Below are 17,726 nucleotides of genomic sequence, written 5' to 3'. Positions count from 1 at the left end.
AATTATTTTTATTATTATCAAACATTATTATTATTATTATTATTATTATCAAATTAGGGTCTGATAAAAAAATAATATTATATGCATATAAAAAAATATTATATTTAGAATATAAAACTTAGCAAACAAAAAAGTGCAATAAAGCAGGACAAAAATGTAAAGAATGCCTAACTTTTGGTAGTGCATATTGATCAACCATCAAATTATAGTTGATAATATGACTCAGATGCAACCATGGAAAAGGGGGAAGAAAAGTGTTGCATTATTGATAAAAAAAGCTTAATATCAAAGCATTTGACTTCCTAAATCCAGGTTTCAGTATGCAGAGTTGATGATTAAATTAGAAATGGTCATATACCCAATAGAAGCTAAATTTGACATTATCCTAAACCAATGATTTGAACTGAACTCAATATAAATTCTTTTGAAGTTACAGGCAATTTCAGATCTATAGAACAATATCTAGAATAGAAAACATGTTACGATTAAACTTCAAGCAACTTCAACTTGGAGGTGATGTATATTTATGCTTAATGGATTTGGAATTGTCCTTGGATGATCTTTTTATAATGGGCTTTGTCTCAACTTTCATTTCATGGACCAAACTCCGCCATTTTGGTTTACTCCTATGAATTCTTTACTGGGTATGATAGATATTACGGTTGATGGATTAATCAAGAATTGATAACCAATGAACTGCTTAATTTGTCTGGAAATTATGGATTTCGAATTGAGTTTTAATCAGAATCAAATTAATGGAGAAAATGTGTCTTATTATTCAAGTTAAAATATATTACAGTGCAAACTTAACTAAAAAAAAAAAAGAGGGGGTGATAAGATAGAACCAAAAAATTGTAGAGAATGTCTAGCCTTTGACAGAAATCTTTGGACAATAATTTATATATAACATGTATTGCACTGAATCTACTCAGATGCAACCATGAAAAAAAAGGGGAAGCCACCATCAGGAGAAGTGTAACATTTTAGCTGTTATTATTGATGCATGGTTTAGCATTCTTCAAGTATGGTTCTTGATCTTCTCAAATCCAGATATGATCTGCAAGGATTAATTAAGTTAGAATTGAAATAATTAAGGTAAATATAAATACAGTGTAAAAAGAAAAAGAATGCTCTTACCTTGTGATATAAATTTCCTGAAAATTTGCAGACAAATTTAAATCTCTAGAACAATATCTGCAACAGAAACCAAAATACCCAATATTAATGCTAAGAATTGGTTATTACCAAGCAAGCTGGCTATGCATAAAAGAACCAAATTTGAACTTACATTCAGAATCTGTCTTGACCCATTTACCTCCATCACAAGTCTTTTCCCTCTTTCCTTCTTCTTTTTCATTTTCCTTATTTGATATCCGTTTATTATCCTCAAGATATTTCTTCTTTGATGACGCCTGGGAAGAATTTTGATGGTTAATCTTCTTGTGAAGCAATGTCCTCAAAAGCTGTGGCAAAAAATCATGTCAAAACTTCAGTTCTCATGCAATTTCTTGTGAGGATACAAATAGAAAAATAAAGGAAATAAATAAAAGAAGAATGCTTTAGTTCTTGTGTGTGTAGATGTACCTTTTCCATTCTTGATTCTTGAAGACTATCCCTCAAACTTGGTTGTGGTGCAAACCCACCTCTGCAAACAAAAACCTCCTTGAGAAGGAAAGAGATGGATTTTTTCCCAATTGATTTCTTTTTATTTTTCTCACAAATGTCCTTACATCGACCAAGAATTACACTAATTGTTCTCTCAATGTTTTCTTCATCATCATCCACATCACCAGTGACTGTATTACTGATTCTTCTGTCAACCTCCAAGCTTGACGGACAATTGAGAAATCTATCCAATGGGAGGGTTTTAGCAACTTCCTTTTCCTTATCAGAAGTTGGTTTTTTTGATAAGAGCTTTGTCAATTCTTTCTGTAGTTTTCCTATCTCTTCAGGTGTGAAATCTTGTAAATCCTCCGAGGAAGATGGGTATTCTTCTTCTTCTTCAACTTCAACATGTTGGTTATTTTCTTGAACATCTTGGATTTCAAGATTTTCTGTTCTTATTTCATTATTGCCAAAAGTTCCAATTGCCAACAACCCATGAGGCCAATCACTGAATTCCTCTCGAGAAACTTGTTTCACATGATCTGCACATTAGAGAAAATCAATACAAGAAAAATAGATTCAACTTTCATTGATTTAATTGAATGTGAAATTCCACAGAGCTATTGAATTCCTTGCACTATGGATCCTAAACCAAAATGTATATATATATATATATATATATATATTATTTCTGATAATAGTCATATTTAAAGTGGAATGAAAATGAACTAAAAATAGCGGAAAAAGAGATATAGCAAACCGATTTCATTGACAAGATGAGCAAATGCCAAATGATTATGAGCGAAAAATGGAAATCTTACGAGTAGATGAAGCTGCATTTGGTTTTCTATTCATCCCTTGTCTATTGCCATTGAGCTTATTTTGCATCCAACTGAAAAGCTGCAACAATTAATTAAACCAAACGAAAATTCTGATCAGAAACCATTCCCTTTACCATCTCTCTCACACACACAGCAACAGGCACTAAAGCTTACCTTCATTTTGGAGAGGGTGCAAAAATGAGAGCTTTAGGGGTCTGAAATGTGAGTTTTTGGTAGCTACAGTGTGCAAAAATGGTGGGAATGTAAGAGTATGAAAAAACTAAAAAACTCTTGAAAAGGATGGTGATGAAAATGAATTCAGCTTTGGAAAAATTAAAACAAAGATGGGCTTTTGATGAATTTGATGGGGTAGCTAGCTAATAGTCTATAGAGCTGAAGCTTGAGCAGATTCTACAGGTTCAAGTTCCCAAATACTGCCTTTTTCCCACCTTCATATCTTTGTATTTTTTTTACTATCTGTGATCTCTGATAACCTTTTCTCTCATACAACTAATATACACATACGAATCCCACTAACCACAAAGACATTCCCTTTTATTTTAATCCAAAATGTGACTTTAGTCTTTGTCCAATTATTAATTATATTTTTTTAACACATGGGTATGATAAGAACTTTGCTTAAACAGCCTTTGGACTTTGCTTCGTGGCACAAATGTTGTCCATTCGATTAAGGTATCCAAATCCAAATAGAAGTAAAAAAGTTGGGTTCAATCTCTATATACATTTGTAATCTAACGATCAAAGGAGTGACACGAGAGTCTAGTTTCAGATATTTTTAGTTAATTATAAGAAATTTAATGTCTTTCTCCTTTGCAATGTAACTTGTACGGCCAATTGTTACCACGTATATATTTATTCTGCAATTGGGTAGTTAGATATTCACCAATTTTGTACTTGGACGCTTTGATGGGGTGGTTTTATCACTAATATTTTACTATTTCTTTGAATTTATTATATATTTAAAGTAATAAGTCTTAACACGAGTTAACTTTTGAAATGAATTAAGTTTAATACATTCTTTTAAAAATGTGTCTATAGTCGAGTAAATTAAAACAGAAGAGATAATGGAGCAGCGTGCAGAAACCAAATGGTGAAGCTTAATGTCCCCATCACCGACCAATTGGCTTCTGTCTATCTTGCTCCCAGACTCCTAGTTGTTAAACACTCAGAATAATACCCCAATATCCCATAGAGATCATGCCTTCATACCATGGAGTCAGCGACAAGTATCAAGGCCCACTTTATATGAAGCTTACCTTTTAATTTCCAACCAAAAAGGATGAGTTATTGATCAGATCACATTTGATCCACTCCTTTATATACCCATTGAAGGTTTTAAAACATTGGTGTATGAAAGAAGAAAGATTTGGTTGTCTCCCAAGAGAACATTGTCATGTGCATCATTGGCAAGCATTAGCAAAGAAACTCCTAAGAAGATGCTCTTTTACAAGATGAAACATTTATCCTTGTTTACAAGATGAAACATTTATCCTTCTTTACAAAACCTTGTTGAATTACAGAAAAAAAAAATCTCTCTTTTAATTTGTATGTAAATTTTTTCAAAAGAATATAGAGGATTTTAAACCAAACTTTAATATGCTAGGCTAGACATCTCAACTTATAGAAATTAGAATAAAAAATTTCCAGGCCCCATTAGACACCACAGTCTCATGTGGTTGGTCCAAAAAAGTGGTATCCACCACCTGGGACTTAATAATAATATTATTATAATGTGTTAGGTTATAGAGGTGGGTACGTGTCATGGCGAAGTACAAACTCTATGTACCATGATCTCATGTCGGACCAACACGTGTCCCAAGGGGTCGGGTTGACTTTTCAACCAGGATATATCCAAGGGAGTCTTCGATGCCACCAAAACCAAACGCAAACCATGAAGGAAAATCCTTTGATTTTAATTAAGAAGAGAGACGAGGCAGCTTTTAAATCACTCGCTTCTTTAAAAGCACACGATTGGATCATACCATCATCAACGCTATCTTAGGCAAAAACCTTTGTTTAATTAAAATGGGACCATTTGCTAGGATAAAAAGGTGGCTTGTCCTACTACTGTCATGGCGTTGGGGAAAAAAAAAAAATACAAAAGGGTTTTGCTAATTGCACTACGGAATGTTCAGTAAAAGTAAAAAAATCTTGTAAGTTTTAATTTTTAAATAAACTAATTATTAATTTAGATCATTTAAAATTAATATTTAATCTTTTAAAAAAGTATAAATATTAACGAAAGAAAATGTTAAGAGTATATCAACTAATATAAAATGAACTTGATTATTATTGATTAAATATTTATATCGAGATATGTACAGAATTAATTAAAGTATATATATAAAAAGCATGAATCTATATATAAAAATTTAATTTAACAGTGAATACACTCATTCTCATATGAATTTAAACTCTTTATAAATATACTAAAAAGTTAATTTAATCTATTTAAGTATCTAAATAACATTAATAAAAGGTTAAAAATTATAAAATAATAATTACTCTTGTTAATGCCGTACTAAACACTCTTACAAATCAACCATTAGCCCTTGAGATCTATTTTAATGGAGTTAAGCGCGTGTTTTTCCAACCATTAACCCATGCATCTACTTTAATTGTTTATTTACAAAATGATTAAAAATCAATCTACTTTAATTATTATTCAAAAAATGATTAAAAATCAATCTTCGTGAAAAAGGTTCGATTTAGCTTTTTATGGACTTAAGGAGTGAGCCATCTCACTCCTAATTACAACATCAATGCGTATCCTAATTCACTGTGATATTATTTGTGAATATTGAGAGAGATTGCGACAATGTGCGGTTTTCTGTTTGGTTTGGCTTTTGTTTGGGTGAGATTAGGATTCTTCTGCGGAATGAGCTAGTTTGTTGAGATATAGAGAGGGGAAAAGGAGAAGAGTTTGGTAGTTTAGAGAGAGATTGGATAATTTGCAAACAGAGGACCTACAGATATATTTTGAGGATGTGCCACCTCCAGGCAAGGTGTTCATGTAGAATTTGTTTAGTATTTTTGCGTACCATGTCATTTTAGGTATGTGGTTAGTATAAGTTTACAATGGTCATCAGTAAAATTAAGCAAAAGATTTAAGAACACAATGAGCTCGATTATCACTAACATAAAAAGTATTTAAGGATGTGTTGGATGTTCTTTGGTTTATAGTATCAAAAGCTAAAAGATTACCCACTCCAATGCCTAATATTAAACTATAATTAAGATTAAAATATACAGTGAATACAGGTATATAAATCTTATAAGTATCGTCAGCCAACTCGTCACTAGAATGCTTTAAAACCTATAATTTTTTTTATATGAAGTTTTAATAATAATAAACTCCTCGAGATGCAAGTAACAAAGCAAATGAAATAAAAAAAGGGGAGTCAAGGATCACTCCCACCAAGATAACAAAAAGGAGGAAACCATGTGAGTGATCGCATCTACTAGATGTCTAGGGTTTAGGAACCAAGCAAAGCTTACTAATTCTGGAATGTTATGAAAATTACAGCCAGCATAAACTGAGATCTTATGATGTGGACCTCTTTCATCCAGAAAGGTGGTGGCCATCATTGTTTGACTAGAGCTCTGCTTTCATTGTATCTCCGGTAATAAACTATACGTCTTGCATTAAGACTAAGCAAATGTTTCTTCCTCCACTGAAAACTTCATGTGTCAAGATATAATAACTTGCTAGCATGAAATTTATATTTTGCAGCCTTTGTCTCTCAAAGACAACCAGTAAACTAAACCCTTCAATCCTGGCCGCTAACTAGGGCCTTGTTGGTAGCACTGACATTATAGATATCAATCAATCAAATAATCTTTCATTTAGTGTTACCCATAGCTTTAAACCAAATATAGGATGTAGAAGGATGTAATTTTTACTGTAATCAGCACAATTTGCTCATAATTCAATGCAAAAGTGGCGTGACTGTAAATTAAGTTTTGGATTGTGTATAGCAGATGATCAGCAGAAACTAGCTAGCAGTTCAATGAGCTACAGAAAGAGCATGAAATGAGAGGCAATAATCAAATTTGAAATGCACCTAATAGCAAACAGAGCATTATGTATCGTCTAAGAAAACACTGAGCTCATCAAGTTTCTACACTCAAATAAATAGGTCATATACCAACCTTAATTTGCCTCAAGCAATCAAACTATTGAGCTTAGTGATAATTTCCAAGGGCGTAGCTAGTCATTCTCCACTAAAACCCTGAATTTATTAATTTTAAAGAAGAGGACAGCCTCAATGGAAAACACATGTAATTCAAGATTTCAGAATAGATATGGCTACTCCTACGCAAACCACTGACAGAAAGAAGATGCCAGCTAAATTCAAATTCCTTAGTACAATAATCCACAAGCAAAGCTCTATTGAACGAAAAGAAACATCTCAATTTGGAAGATGAAGTTGACAGTCATACAGCCTCATACATGGGATCCTCCTGGCCAAGTATGAAACCTGGAAAAGTTAATAAACAAAGAGAAAGCTATAAAGATACACAGCATGTGTTAAATAAAAGATTAAACAAATAGCTTCTCCAAAATTCATCTTTCTTTCTTGGATTAGTGACTAAACTGTACTTTCAGCCTCTCATTTTTAATTTAATAAAGTGGACGGTCCTTGCAAGTTGCTAAGTTTTAAGTTGAAATATAAACTAGGCCATGGTTTACTACAGCTTGGCAAAAGCTGCATCGTCTTTTGGGACTCGGTTCATCCTAATCTCCTTGGACTATGGCAAGTTGACTTGGCTGTTCTGTGCGAAATAGTGGTTAGGATTTGAGCACGTTAGTTGGGGGAGACGGCAAGGCTTAAGGTTGCATATTCTCCATTGGCGCATGTATTTATTAATGTATCTAGCTATACTTAGCACAAACGCTGAAAGACTTTTGTAGCTAAAATGCAGTTTCCTATGTCATTGACAAAAATAAATTTTATTTTATTAAACTAGAATTCCTATGAACTGCTCATATAGACTCATAATTGTCACCTTCCACTGAGATTAATGTTGAGGCAGTGGGTGTAGAATAGGCTTTGAGGTGCGATAAATCACTATCTTTAAGGTATTAATTGCCCCCACTAGATTGCTGTAAGGTTGTGGCAATATACCTCCAGGATACAACAAAGCCTGAAATCTGCAGACAGCAACTCCTGAAGATTTCCCTTAAGAACTCTTTATACGAACCGAATTTAGGGAGACTAGAAGAAAAAAAGAAGAAGTAGAAGTAGTATATAACTGGATTGAAAAACTCATCCATATTTATAAAAAATGAAAAGTCATGGCACCTTTAGTAGATAGATAAATCTGTCTATCTCCAATAGATACAACTGATTGTGCAATAGACATGTCTGTTTATTAACAGACACCTATACAAATAGTTGTGACTTTTTATATAAAATATACATGTCTGTTTATTAACAGACACCTATACAAACAGTTGTAGTTGTAATTGTTTGTATAGAATAGACATGTCTGTTTATTAACAGACAGTTATACAAACAGTTGTGACTGTTTGTATAGAATTGACATGTCTGTTTATTAATAGACATATCTACTTGTTAATAAACACATCTGTTTATAATTTATTTACGAAAATTATAATATGATAATTATTTTATTTCACACATATACGTGTCAAGTACCATAATAGAATAATATATTTTGAATTATATATATATAATTCTATACATATTTCACTCTTGTCATTCCTTCACTTTCTTATATTTTAACAATATAGGAATTCTTTCTCTCTATACTATCTAACATACAAGCTATTTATAACAATCCCCCCACTTAACTTGTATTATTAGATCCCATTGTTTCATGCATAATGAAAAGTATCTTTTAATTTAAACTTTTCTTTAGTGTAAGTATTTCAAAGTTCTAAAGAATTCATGGTGGCCTTAGCTTAAACCTAGATTCCTATTAAATAGAATTGGAAATACTACACACATGAATCAATTAGTTCGACTTAAAAAGTTCACAAAAATTTTAGCACGAATATGGCCTTGTGCTACCTCCTGTTTTCATGAACATTTACAAAAGTTATTCTCACTTTTGTTGAAGCGGCACCACTTCCTATGTTCATATAGGTGAAGTTTCTTTTGTAATAATATTAAACTTCATTAAAAATATAAATACTCATCCTCATTCCATTACCTTAGTACACTAAGTACTTAATTACAACATTTACTAATGACTTGTTGTTACCCTTTAAACTTTATTTAGTAATAATACTATAAAGTAGGGTTCCCATCAGTAGTAAATTTAATGAAATATTATAAATCCTAATCAGCACATGTACTTATGATCATAACTCTCGAGAGCCCTTTTATTAAAGGATTTGCTAGATTATTATAAGATTTAACGTAACATGGTAGTAACACCATTAGAGACTAATTGTCTTACATTTTCATGTCTTAAGCTTATATGTATATGTAACACCCTAGGCAAATCCCACATCGACAAAACACGGGAGAGATGCTGGGTATATAAGTTGATGGTTTGTAACCCCTATTGACGCGTTTTAAAACCGTGAGGGCTTCAGCCCAGAGCGGACAATTTCACTAGTGGGTTGGGCCGTTACATTTGTGGTATCAGAGCTGCTCCGCGTGCAACCTTGAATGATGGTGGGGCAAACCTCAGCGAGGACGCTGAGTCCCATAAGGGGGGTGGATTGTAACACCCTAGGCAAATCCCACATCGACAAAACACGGGAGAGATGCTGGGTATATAAGTTGATGGTTTGTAACCCCTATTGACGCGTTTTAAAACCGTGAGGGCTTCAGCCCAGAGCGGACAATTTCACTAGTGGGTTAGGCCGTTACAGTATATACTTTCAATTGTATATTTTACTATAAGCTTGAGCCATCATGATTTTGACTATCACAATATAAAGAAATAAATAGCACAGTTTGTGGCCACAACTTAATATCCAATAACAAGTTTCTCGGCCATTCTGCTCCTTTACCAACATTAGCCAAAGTTATAAATTCGGATTTCACCGTAGAATGAGTTATACAAGTTTGTTTCTTTGATGCCTAAGAAACAAAATCTCCACTTAAAGTGGACACCCAACCAAAGGTTGACTTATTATCCTTAGTATTACTTATCCAATTGGCATTTGTATAACTCTAGTATCTCCATCATATTTGTTTCATCAATCAACCATATAATCACATGTTTATAACATGAACTATATAAATAATTCACAGTCTAGATTTATATCTTATTTATAGAAATAAATTGCTCCATAACTTGTTTAAAATGAGAGTATCCAACAATAAAGAACCAAGCTAAACTCGCATACACACAAATGCATACTCATTTGTCCTTTTGTCACTTATTACCAATGACTTGTAAGGCTCTTATATTTACTACTTAAAATGTATCAACCTTTTGGCCAATTAATTGTTCTCTTCATACATGTAACTATTAAGAAGAATTGTATCTTTTTATTTAGTTACATCTTTTGGCCAAGGGACACAACTCTTTGCATGAATACAACTCTTTATATGGTTTTAGCACAATTAGAAATTTATCACAGAATAATCTATAGTTTATAATTCCTTTTTTTTTAAATATCCAAAAACTCTTGAAATTTCTTTCCAATATTCCACACTGGGATTACTAGTATATCTTAATAATTTACATACTGCAAAAGCAATATCAGGAGTAGTGCAATGCATAGCATACATTAAGCTACCAATAGCAATAGCACACTCAATTTGAGCAATTATTCTACCAAAATTTCCAGTCAAGTTATAATAAATATCATATGGAGTATTTGCTTCCCTCAATATAATGAAATTGACAAAGAATAAAACCCCCACTATGTTATAGCTAGGTAGTTTTAGGCAGATCTCTCAAAGATAATAATCAAAATATAAATCTAGACAGCAATTTTAAAATTCTCCCAAGAATAAATTAAAGAATAATAATGTTAATTGTAGGTAAAAATGAAGAGAAGAGACAAAAAAGAAAAGTTAATAGATTTTTATTCTAAACTGTTATTTATAAAGTATTTGTATCTCTTCGAACATATACAACCGTTCACTTATACCTCTTAGAATATATATAACTATTCACTTATACCTCTTATAACAGATACAACCATTCACTTTGTATCTCTTAGAACAATTATATTTATTCACTTATACCTTTTACAATAGATACAACCGTTCACTTTGTATCTCTTAGAATAATTACATCTGTTCACTTATGCCTTTTAGAACATATACAACTATTCACTTATACCTCATAGAACAGATACAACCATTCACTTATACCTCTTAGAATAAATACAATCGTTCACTTTGTATCTCTTAGAACAATTACATCTGTTCACTTATACCTTTTAATGAACAGACATAACTCTTTCGAAATGAGACAAATTTTTTATCACTAATATTTTTAACAATATCCCCACCTAGTTAGTGATTGACACAATCAATATGAATTAGGATTTATGCATACAAAAAGTGTTTTTCGACTTATGCACATAAATCTTATTACCTTCTTTAACACATTCACCATGAGCTTTAGCATTATAATATAACCTTATATTTCTTCTAATTATAAGCATGTCATTAACATAAAGATAAATCATCACATGAAAAACTTTTTAATGTGTAAGTTTTTCTGAATCTGTTTAAGAGAAAAGTCGTATGTGGCATACAGTAATTTCTTCCTATAATCATTCAAATTAGAAGTATGATGTGCTATTATTCCTCTAATTGCAGTGATTTAGGAACTACCACTTTCAAATCTTTAAACTTTGAAACAAAGATACGCAACTCATGGACTTATCCATAACAGGTATATTATCAAGTATTTAGAATTCAAAATATTTCATAATGAGAAATTTATTCATAACTTTTTTTTTTCTGTATTGTATTCGAATTCTAACGAATTTCAGATTTCCTTTGGAGACTTCACAGAGGTAAACAAATCTTATAGCCTATCTGATGAGTTGTTGAGAATATAATCTTTGTATGGAAATTCATCTTCTTTTCTTGATCTGCTTTCACCTTCTCAGTGAACATAATTTGTTCCTTAAAACGATCAAGTTTCATGAACTCTTAATTCATCACGGAAACAACCTTAGACTCCATTGCGATTAATACTTTAAAATTGTTGAGGCAGTGGGTGTAGAATAGGCTTTGAGGCGTGATGAATCACTATCTTTAAGGTATTAATTGCCACCACTAGATTGTTGTAAGGTTATGGCAATATACCTCCAGGATACAACAAAGGCTGAGATCTGCAAACAGCAACTCCTGAAGATTTCTCTTAAGAACTCTTTATACGAATCAAATTTAGAGAGACTAGAAGAAAAGAAGAAGAAGTAGAAGTAGTATATATCTGGATTGAAAAACTCATCCATATTTATAAAGAATGAAAAGTCATGGCACCTTCACTAGATAGATACATCTGTCTATCTCCAATAGATACAACTGATTGTGCAATAGACATGACTGATTGTGCAATAGACATGTCTGTTTATTAACAGACACCTATACAAATAGTTGTGACTTTTTATATAAAATAGATATGTCTGTTTATTAATAGACACCTATACAAATAGTTGTGACTTTTTATATAAAATAGATATGTCTGTTTATTAACAGACACCTATACAAATAGTTGTGACTTTTTATATAAAATAGACATGTCTGTTTATTAATAGACACCTATACAAACAGATGTAGTTGAAACTGTTTGTATAGAATAGACATGTCTGTTTATTAACAGACAGCTATACAAACAGTTGTGACTGTTTGTATAGAATTGACATGTCTGTTTATTAATAGACATATCTACTTGTTAATAAACACATCTGTTTATAATTTATTTACGAAAATTATAATATGATAATTATTTTATTTCACACATATACGTGTCAAGTACCATAATAGAATAATATATATTGAATTATATATATATAATTCTATACATATTTCACTCTTGTCATTCCTTCACTTTCTTATATTTTAACAATATAGGAATTCTTTTTTAACAATATAGGAATTCTTTCTCTCTATACTATCTAACATACAAACTATTTATATCAATTAACCCTATAGGTAACCGCACTACTGCACAAGTTCTTTGCACCTGTGTGTGGCTCACCACTAATAAGAACTGAATTTATGTTAATCCCCTAGATCTGTGGATCAATTTTGACCAAAAAACACATTTCATCCATCCTTAGCTTTGATTTTTGCTGTCTGAAAATTAAAAACTTAGAACTAATAGCCTTAATAGTGTAGCATCTACCTCATCAGGGTGCATAAACAACTTTGTACCTTTTCTTCATATTAATAATAGATATCTGCTTATAAAAAAAAAAGGGTGCATAAACAACCCCTTCACATGACTGCTTGGCTTGACAAGGTCTTCTGGTCATTCATAAACCATTTGACAAGGCCAGCTGCCTCTCAGCAATCAATTAACCTTATTATCACAAAGACCTACCAGCATAGAATTAAAAATGAACACAGGCTATATCACTGTCATAGAGTTCCTAGCATTTGTTAATTAGACAGTAGCCAAAATCAGGTTCCATGTGTTATTCTGCAGACCAAAATTGTAAAGTTCTCTCCCCTTTATGGTACATGGTTCTACTTAGCTGTCAGAATAGCAAAAATAGATCCATCACTACAAAAACACATAGCAGTATTCCAATAATTTAAAGCAGCCCATCAAATGCCAAGTTCTTCCTCCTGGTGAAAGTGGGCAAGGACTTTGGAACAACATAAAACTTTTGGCATCTCTGTGTGAGACCATTATCAAGTAATTCTGGCATTTTCATCATTTTGTAGCAAGCAAGATCACAAATCAACCAAAGACAGTTAAAGGAAACAACAATAAAGGCAAAGGAAATATGATGGCAATGCAAAACTGTGATTGAAATTAAGTCTATTTTACAGCAGATGCCCAAGTCATAAAGTATTTGCCATAGCTCCATTTTTGTGAGTCTTAAGGCTGTCGAAAAGAATAAAAAGAGATGTAATATCATGAAACTCTGCTGTTATTCTGAATGCTTACCCTTCAGACTTCATCACGCACTTCAACAGCTTCAACTATTAAAGATAATACAAGCAGCAAAAGTAAATATGAAAATTTATCAGAAAATGCATGATGTATCTACAACAAAAGAAATAAATAGACAGACTTTTTTTTTTTTTTTTGTAATCTAGCATGACTGAAGTCGCTCTTCGCATTTCTCTTCTCATTGTGTGCTTTGCAATTCAAGTAACAATTAATCTTGAGTTCACAACCAGAAATCTTTAAGTAACAATGCTGTACAATTTACTTTCTTTTTGGGAATCTTCAACAGAATATTTATTGTGCTGCAGCTACTGACATTCATATAAATAAATTTTTCCTTTGCTCGCTCAAGAAAATAAACATGATTTTTGACACATAGGGCACAATACTTCATTTTCATCCTAAGGGTTGCATCATATTGGATAAGAGTTGAATAACATACCCTTTTTTATTGGAATACATATTTTGAGCCTCAAAAGAAAAAATTTCTTCCATTTCAAATAAAAGAATAAAAAAAGACTTCGACTAACAAAAGGTAGAAAACTACCATAACTGTAGTCAAATATAAAATATTGTTATTTTGTGTTGAGTTGATCCATTACGAATTTAGGAGTACAGAACACACATAAATTGTGTCACTGAAACTCAGTTATTCTCTTATATTAACTAGGATTCTGAGTACAGATTCAAATTGCATCTCAAATTCTTTCAGCTGTTTATTTAGCAGGTTGCTCTTCAAATTACACAAAAGGCGTCAATATTAACTCATCATAACTTTTTTTTTTTAAATAATAATAATCATAGCTGCAGTGCTACGACTGAAAATAATAGATGGCCTAAACAAAAGTATCATAGAGGCATTAAATTCCCAATTAAATGATCTTCTATTTTGTATGTTACAAATATCAGTGAGCAAATATCTAGGCCTCATCAATGCACTGTCCACTGTGCATAAGAAGAAGGAGAACTCTGAAGGTGCCAATAGGAAGGGAACGATATTGAGTCAAACCCTATTTTAAATCCAAACAAAAACAAAGTTAAGGGTTGGGAATTGACCTGATAATATCTCTCCAAAGAAAAAGGAAATATCCCTTTGAGCTGATTCAAGAGAGCCTGAATCATGAACACAATTCTTTTCTGAATCCAGCCCGCACATTGCTCTGATGCTTAAAATACCAGAAGTAATGAAGAGAAAATCAACCTTTATAATGAAGGATGAAGTACAGTGTGCACACTGCATAATTTTAGCTTTTCGTGCTTCAATTGGAGCAATCAGAGTATGCCAATCAGCAACAGCATTTTCGTTTTTCAATATTATAACCAACACTGGACAATTGACAAAAGCTATGTGCCAACACAAAACAGTGCAAAACAATGAGAGTAATTTTTAGTTTTATATCGTAGATAACACAATGATGCTATAGATGCCAAACTGCGTAACCAACACAAAGAATCATCTGCACAATCGAAGGATCAAACCTTAATATGATACGAGCCGCATGGCAATCCAGATAAGGACTCATCAATGTGATCAGACATAACAATTCTAAGAGAGAACACAGAATCTGCTGCCACATGTGCCTAACTACAACTGATGAAGGCTAACTATTTTCATGTAAGGCTTCCAATATATAGACTTCTCCTGAATGACAGCTGAGGAGGGGGTTGGGGGGAGGGGGGGGCGGCGGCGGGGGGCGCGCGCGCGGGCGGTGGTGGGGGTGTGTGTTCTGAAACTAGGCTATAAGAGTTCTAAAAGGCTTTTAATCATAATAGGATATCCAGTTCCTCAAGGTTAAGGTGAATTTGAAATCACCACCAGTGAATCAATGAATACAGAAGATAAGTAGCACATGTTTCTGCTTTTTGGTAAGTGTGTACAAATTGGTTCATAAGCTGTGTAAAGAATGAGCTAGTGAGGAAAGTTAAAATCAGACCTAAAAGTTACTTGCAGCCTTTTCTGCTCCAGTTTGATAAAAACCGACGGGGTATAATCTAACTTGGACTAACAAAGAGAAAGCAAAAATGGCCATCAAGTTAAAAGCCTATGGTATAAGTTGAAATTCAATTGAATTAATCCAAAAAGAATAATAACGCAGATATAAGTGAAGATACCTCGTCATCTATTTGATAAGACTAGAAAAGAAACTTTTTGAAGATTGCTCAACATAAAAGGTTGAAGCACGGTCCTCATCAAGTCAAGTGATAGTTTCCATAATGATGCTGAAACTAGACTCCACAATAACCCTTTTTTATCCTTTACGTAGTTACCTAACAATCCAGCTGGCTTTACAATAGCTAATGTCTGGTGCTTTTCTGTACTTCAATTGCTTGAAGACCTAGATTCCATAAAGCATTTAAGACAGCCTATCAGAAAAAACAATCTGTGGACACTGATATAGAAGGTCTAAAAGGGTTTCCTAGGATAAAATTGCAAGCAGACGATACCGTAACATTCCAACTCCCTAGCAACGTCATAAGGCTAAGCACTCAAGCATGCTAAAAGGCAAACTTTTGGCAAGACATAATCAAATAAATGATTCACCAATCATATTTCTCAATTACAAAATACTGTAATGTGAGCTGAAAACTGAAATCATAATGTAGATAAAAGAGAAAGGAAAAATTAAAAAATTAAAAAATAATAATAATAATTGGAGAAATTGGAAGAAGGGGATGGGGAGAAGCAAAGAATGACATTAATTTTTTTAGATATTAAGAGCTTGTTGAAGTTCTAGTCCATAAATTGTAAAGATTATAACACATTTATACTAAAATCTTTGCAAAGTAATCGAATGGCAAACCAAAAACCCTAACTCAGCTGTTTACCTGATAGGGAAATACAAAGAGACCAGAAGAAAGAAGAAGATTGAGCGAATAACCATTTGAAGCTGGACACTGCAAAAATTACTAAACCAAAAAACATTATGAAGGCCTTCAAAGGCCGAAAATTGCATATAACAGATGAAGGCTTTCAAAAATAAAATTGTTTTCGAATGATTAGCTCTGTTGATACTTTATTTTTTATTACGGAAACGGAGAGAAAAGCTCAAATCTCTTTTGTTTGATGAGAGAAGTAAGGAGAACCAATTTCTCCAATTTAGAGTGAATGAAGGGGAATTGGGAGAATTAGATATCATTTATTATTAAAAATATTTATATACCCTTAAAATCATATAATAGCAAAATAACAATTCAATTCTATTATCCATATTTTAATAGGGCATCCAAACAACAGAAAGAAAATTTCTCTCCATTTTTCCTCTTCACAATGAAGGATCCAAACAAAGGTAGAATCCGGGGTTTTGTATAATGTCTTTGTGTTATTTTGATGATTTTCTCGGGAAACTTGCAGAAAATTTTACCTGCAGTAGAGAGGAGAGAGAAAGCCAGAAAGGCGGGAAAAGTAAAGAATAAAAGAAGACGGCCTCACTTCAGGACGTAATTTTTTGGTGGCCGTTAGCGTTAGGTAGATGGACGCTGTCTTCCAGTTAGCATTTAGCGAAGGTGAATTAATAATTTATTATTTTTCAAACTCTGACTTCAAATTGAAATAGATAATTTTTTTTTTATTCTTGAATCCGAAAAATAAATGAAAACATTAATTTAAAAATTTAAAAATAAAATTAAAAAGTAGCCAATGAGAATTAAAGTGATGGTAATAATAAAAATAAAAAAAAGTGTTTGTAATAGTAAAATATAATTCAATAAAAAGGGCAATAAATCATTAAATTTCTTAATTTTAAAATTTTAATATTGAAATTTTTTATCATTAGATAAAACTTTGTCGACACCATATTTTGGCCGATCACCGAAGTCAATGAACTTTGAAAATCGACCCCCAACTGACATTCTTCAGTTACAAGTAACTCGATCAGGAAATAAACCGATCCCGCATCTAATCGAATGCTTTTCGATCTCTCAACAAAGGAGATCACACCAATATCAGGTCTCCAGGCCATCCAATCTCATTTCCGATCTCTCAACAAAGGAGATCACACCAATATTAGGTCTTCATGCCATCCAATCTCATTTCCGATCTCTCGTTAAAGGAGATCACACCAATATCAGGTCTCCGTGCCATCCAGTCTTATTTCCGATCTCTCCTTTATAAATATTGTGGAAAATCGTTTAATGAAGTTAAGGTTTCAGTCCGACTTAATGGTGTTTCCGATCTTAAGTGTTCAAATCAAGTCTCCAATTTTAATG

At 32.5% G+C, this 17,726-nt stretch overlaps 1 protein-coding gene and 1 pseudogene across 1 annotated transcript; both read right to left on the bottom strand.

The window, feature by feature from the left end:
- Window positions 1–852: 852 nt before the first annotated feature.
- On the bottom strand, window positions 853–2,899 carry LOC110665197 (protein NEGATIVE GRAVITROPIC RESPONSE OF ROOTS). The gene is made up of 6 exons (XM_021825222.2): window positions 2,601–2,899; window positions 2,427–2,505; window positions 1,585–2,147; window positions 1,289–1,463; window positions 1,138–1,194; window positions 853–1,057 (listed from the first exon to the last, which is right to left on the bottom strand). Exons 1-5 carry the CDS (start codon window positions 2,604–2,606, stop codon window positions 1,175–1,177), a joined length of 843 nt encoding a protein of 280 aa, XP_021680914.2. The 5' UTR covers window positions 2,607–2,899; the 3' UTR covers window positions 853–1,057; window positions 1,138–1,174.
- A 9,638-nt stretch (window positions 2,900–12,537) lies between these two features.
- Window positions 12,538–16,402, bottom strand: LOC110664123 (probable nucleoside diphosphate kinase 5; annotated as a pseudogene).
- Between the last annotated feature and the right edge of the window lie 1,324 nt (window positions 16,403–17,726).

The sequence above is a fragment of the Hevea brasiliensis genome, chromosome 6 (genome assembly GCF_030052815.1).
Source record: "Hevea brasiliensis isolate MT/VB/25A 57/8 chromosome 6, ASM3005281v1, whole genome shotgun sequence".
NCBI classification, from domain to species: Eukaryota; Viridiplantae; Streptophyta; class Magnoliopsida; order Malpighiales; family Euphorbiaceae; genus Hevea; species Hevea brasiliensis.
The sequence above is the reverse complement of the archived record's forward strand: the minus strand, read 5'-3'. Positions and strand labels throughout refer to the sequence as shown.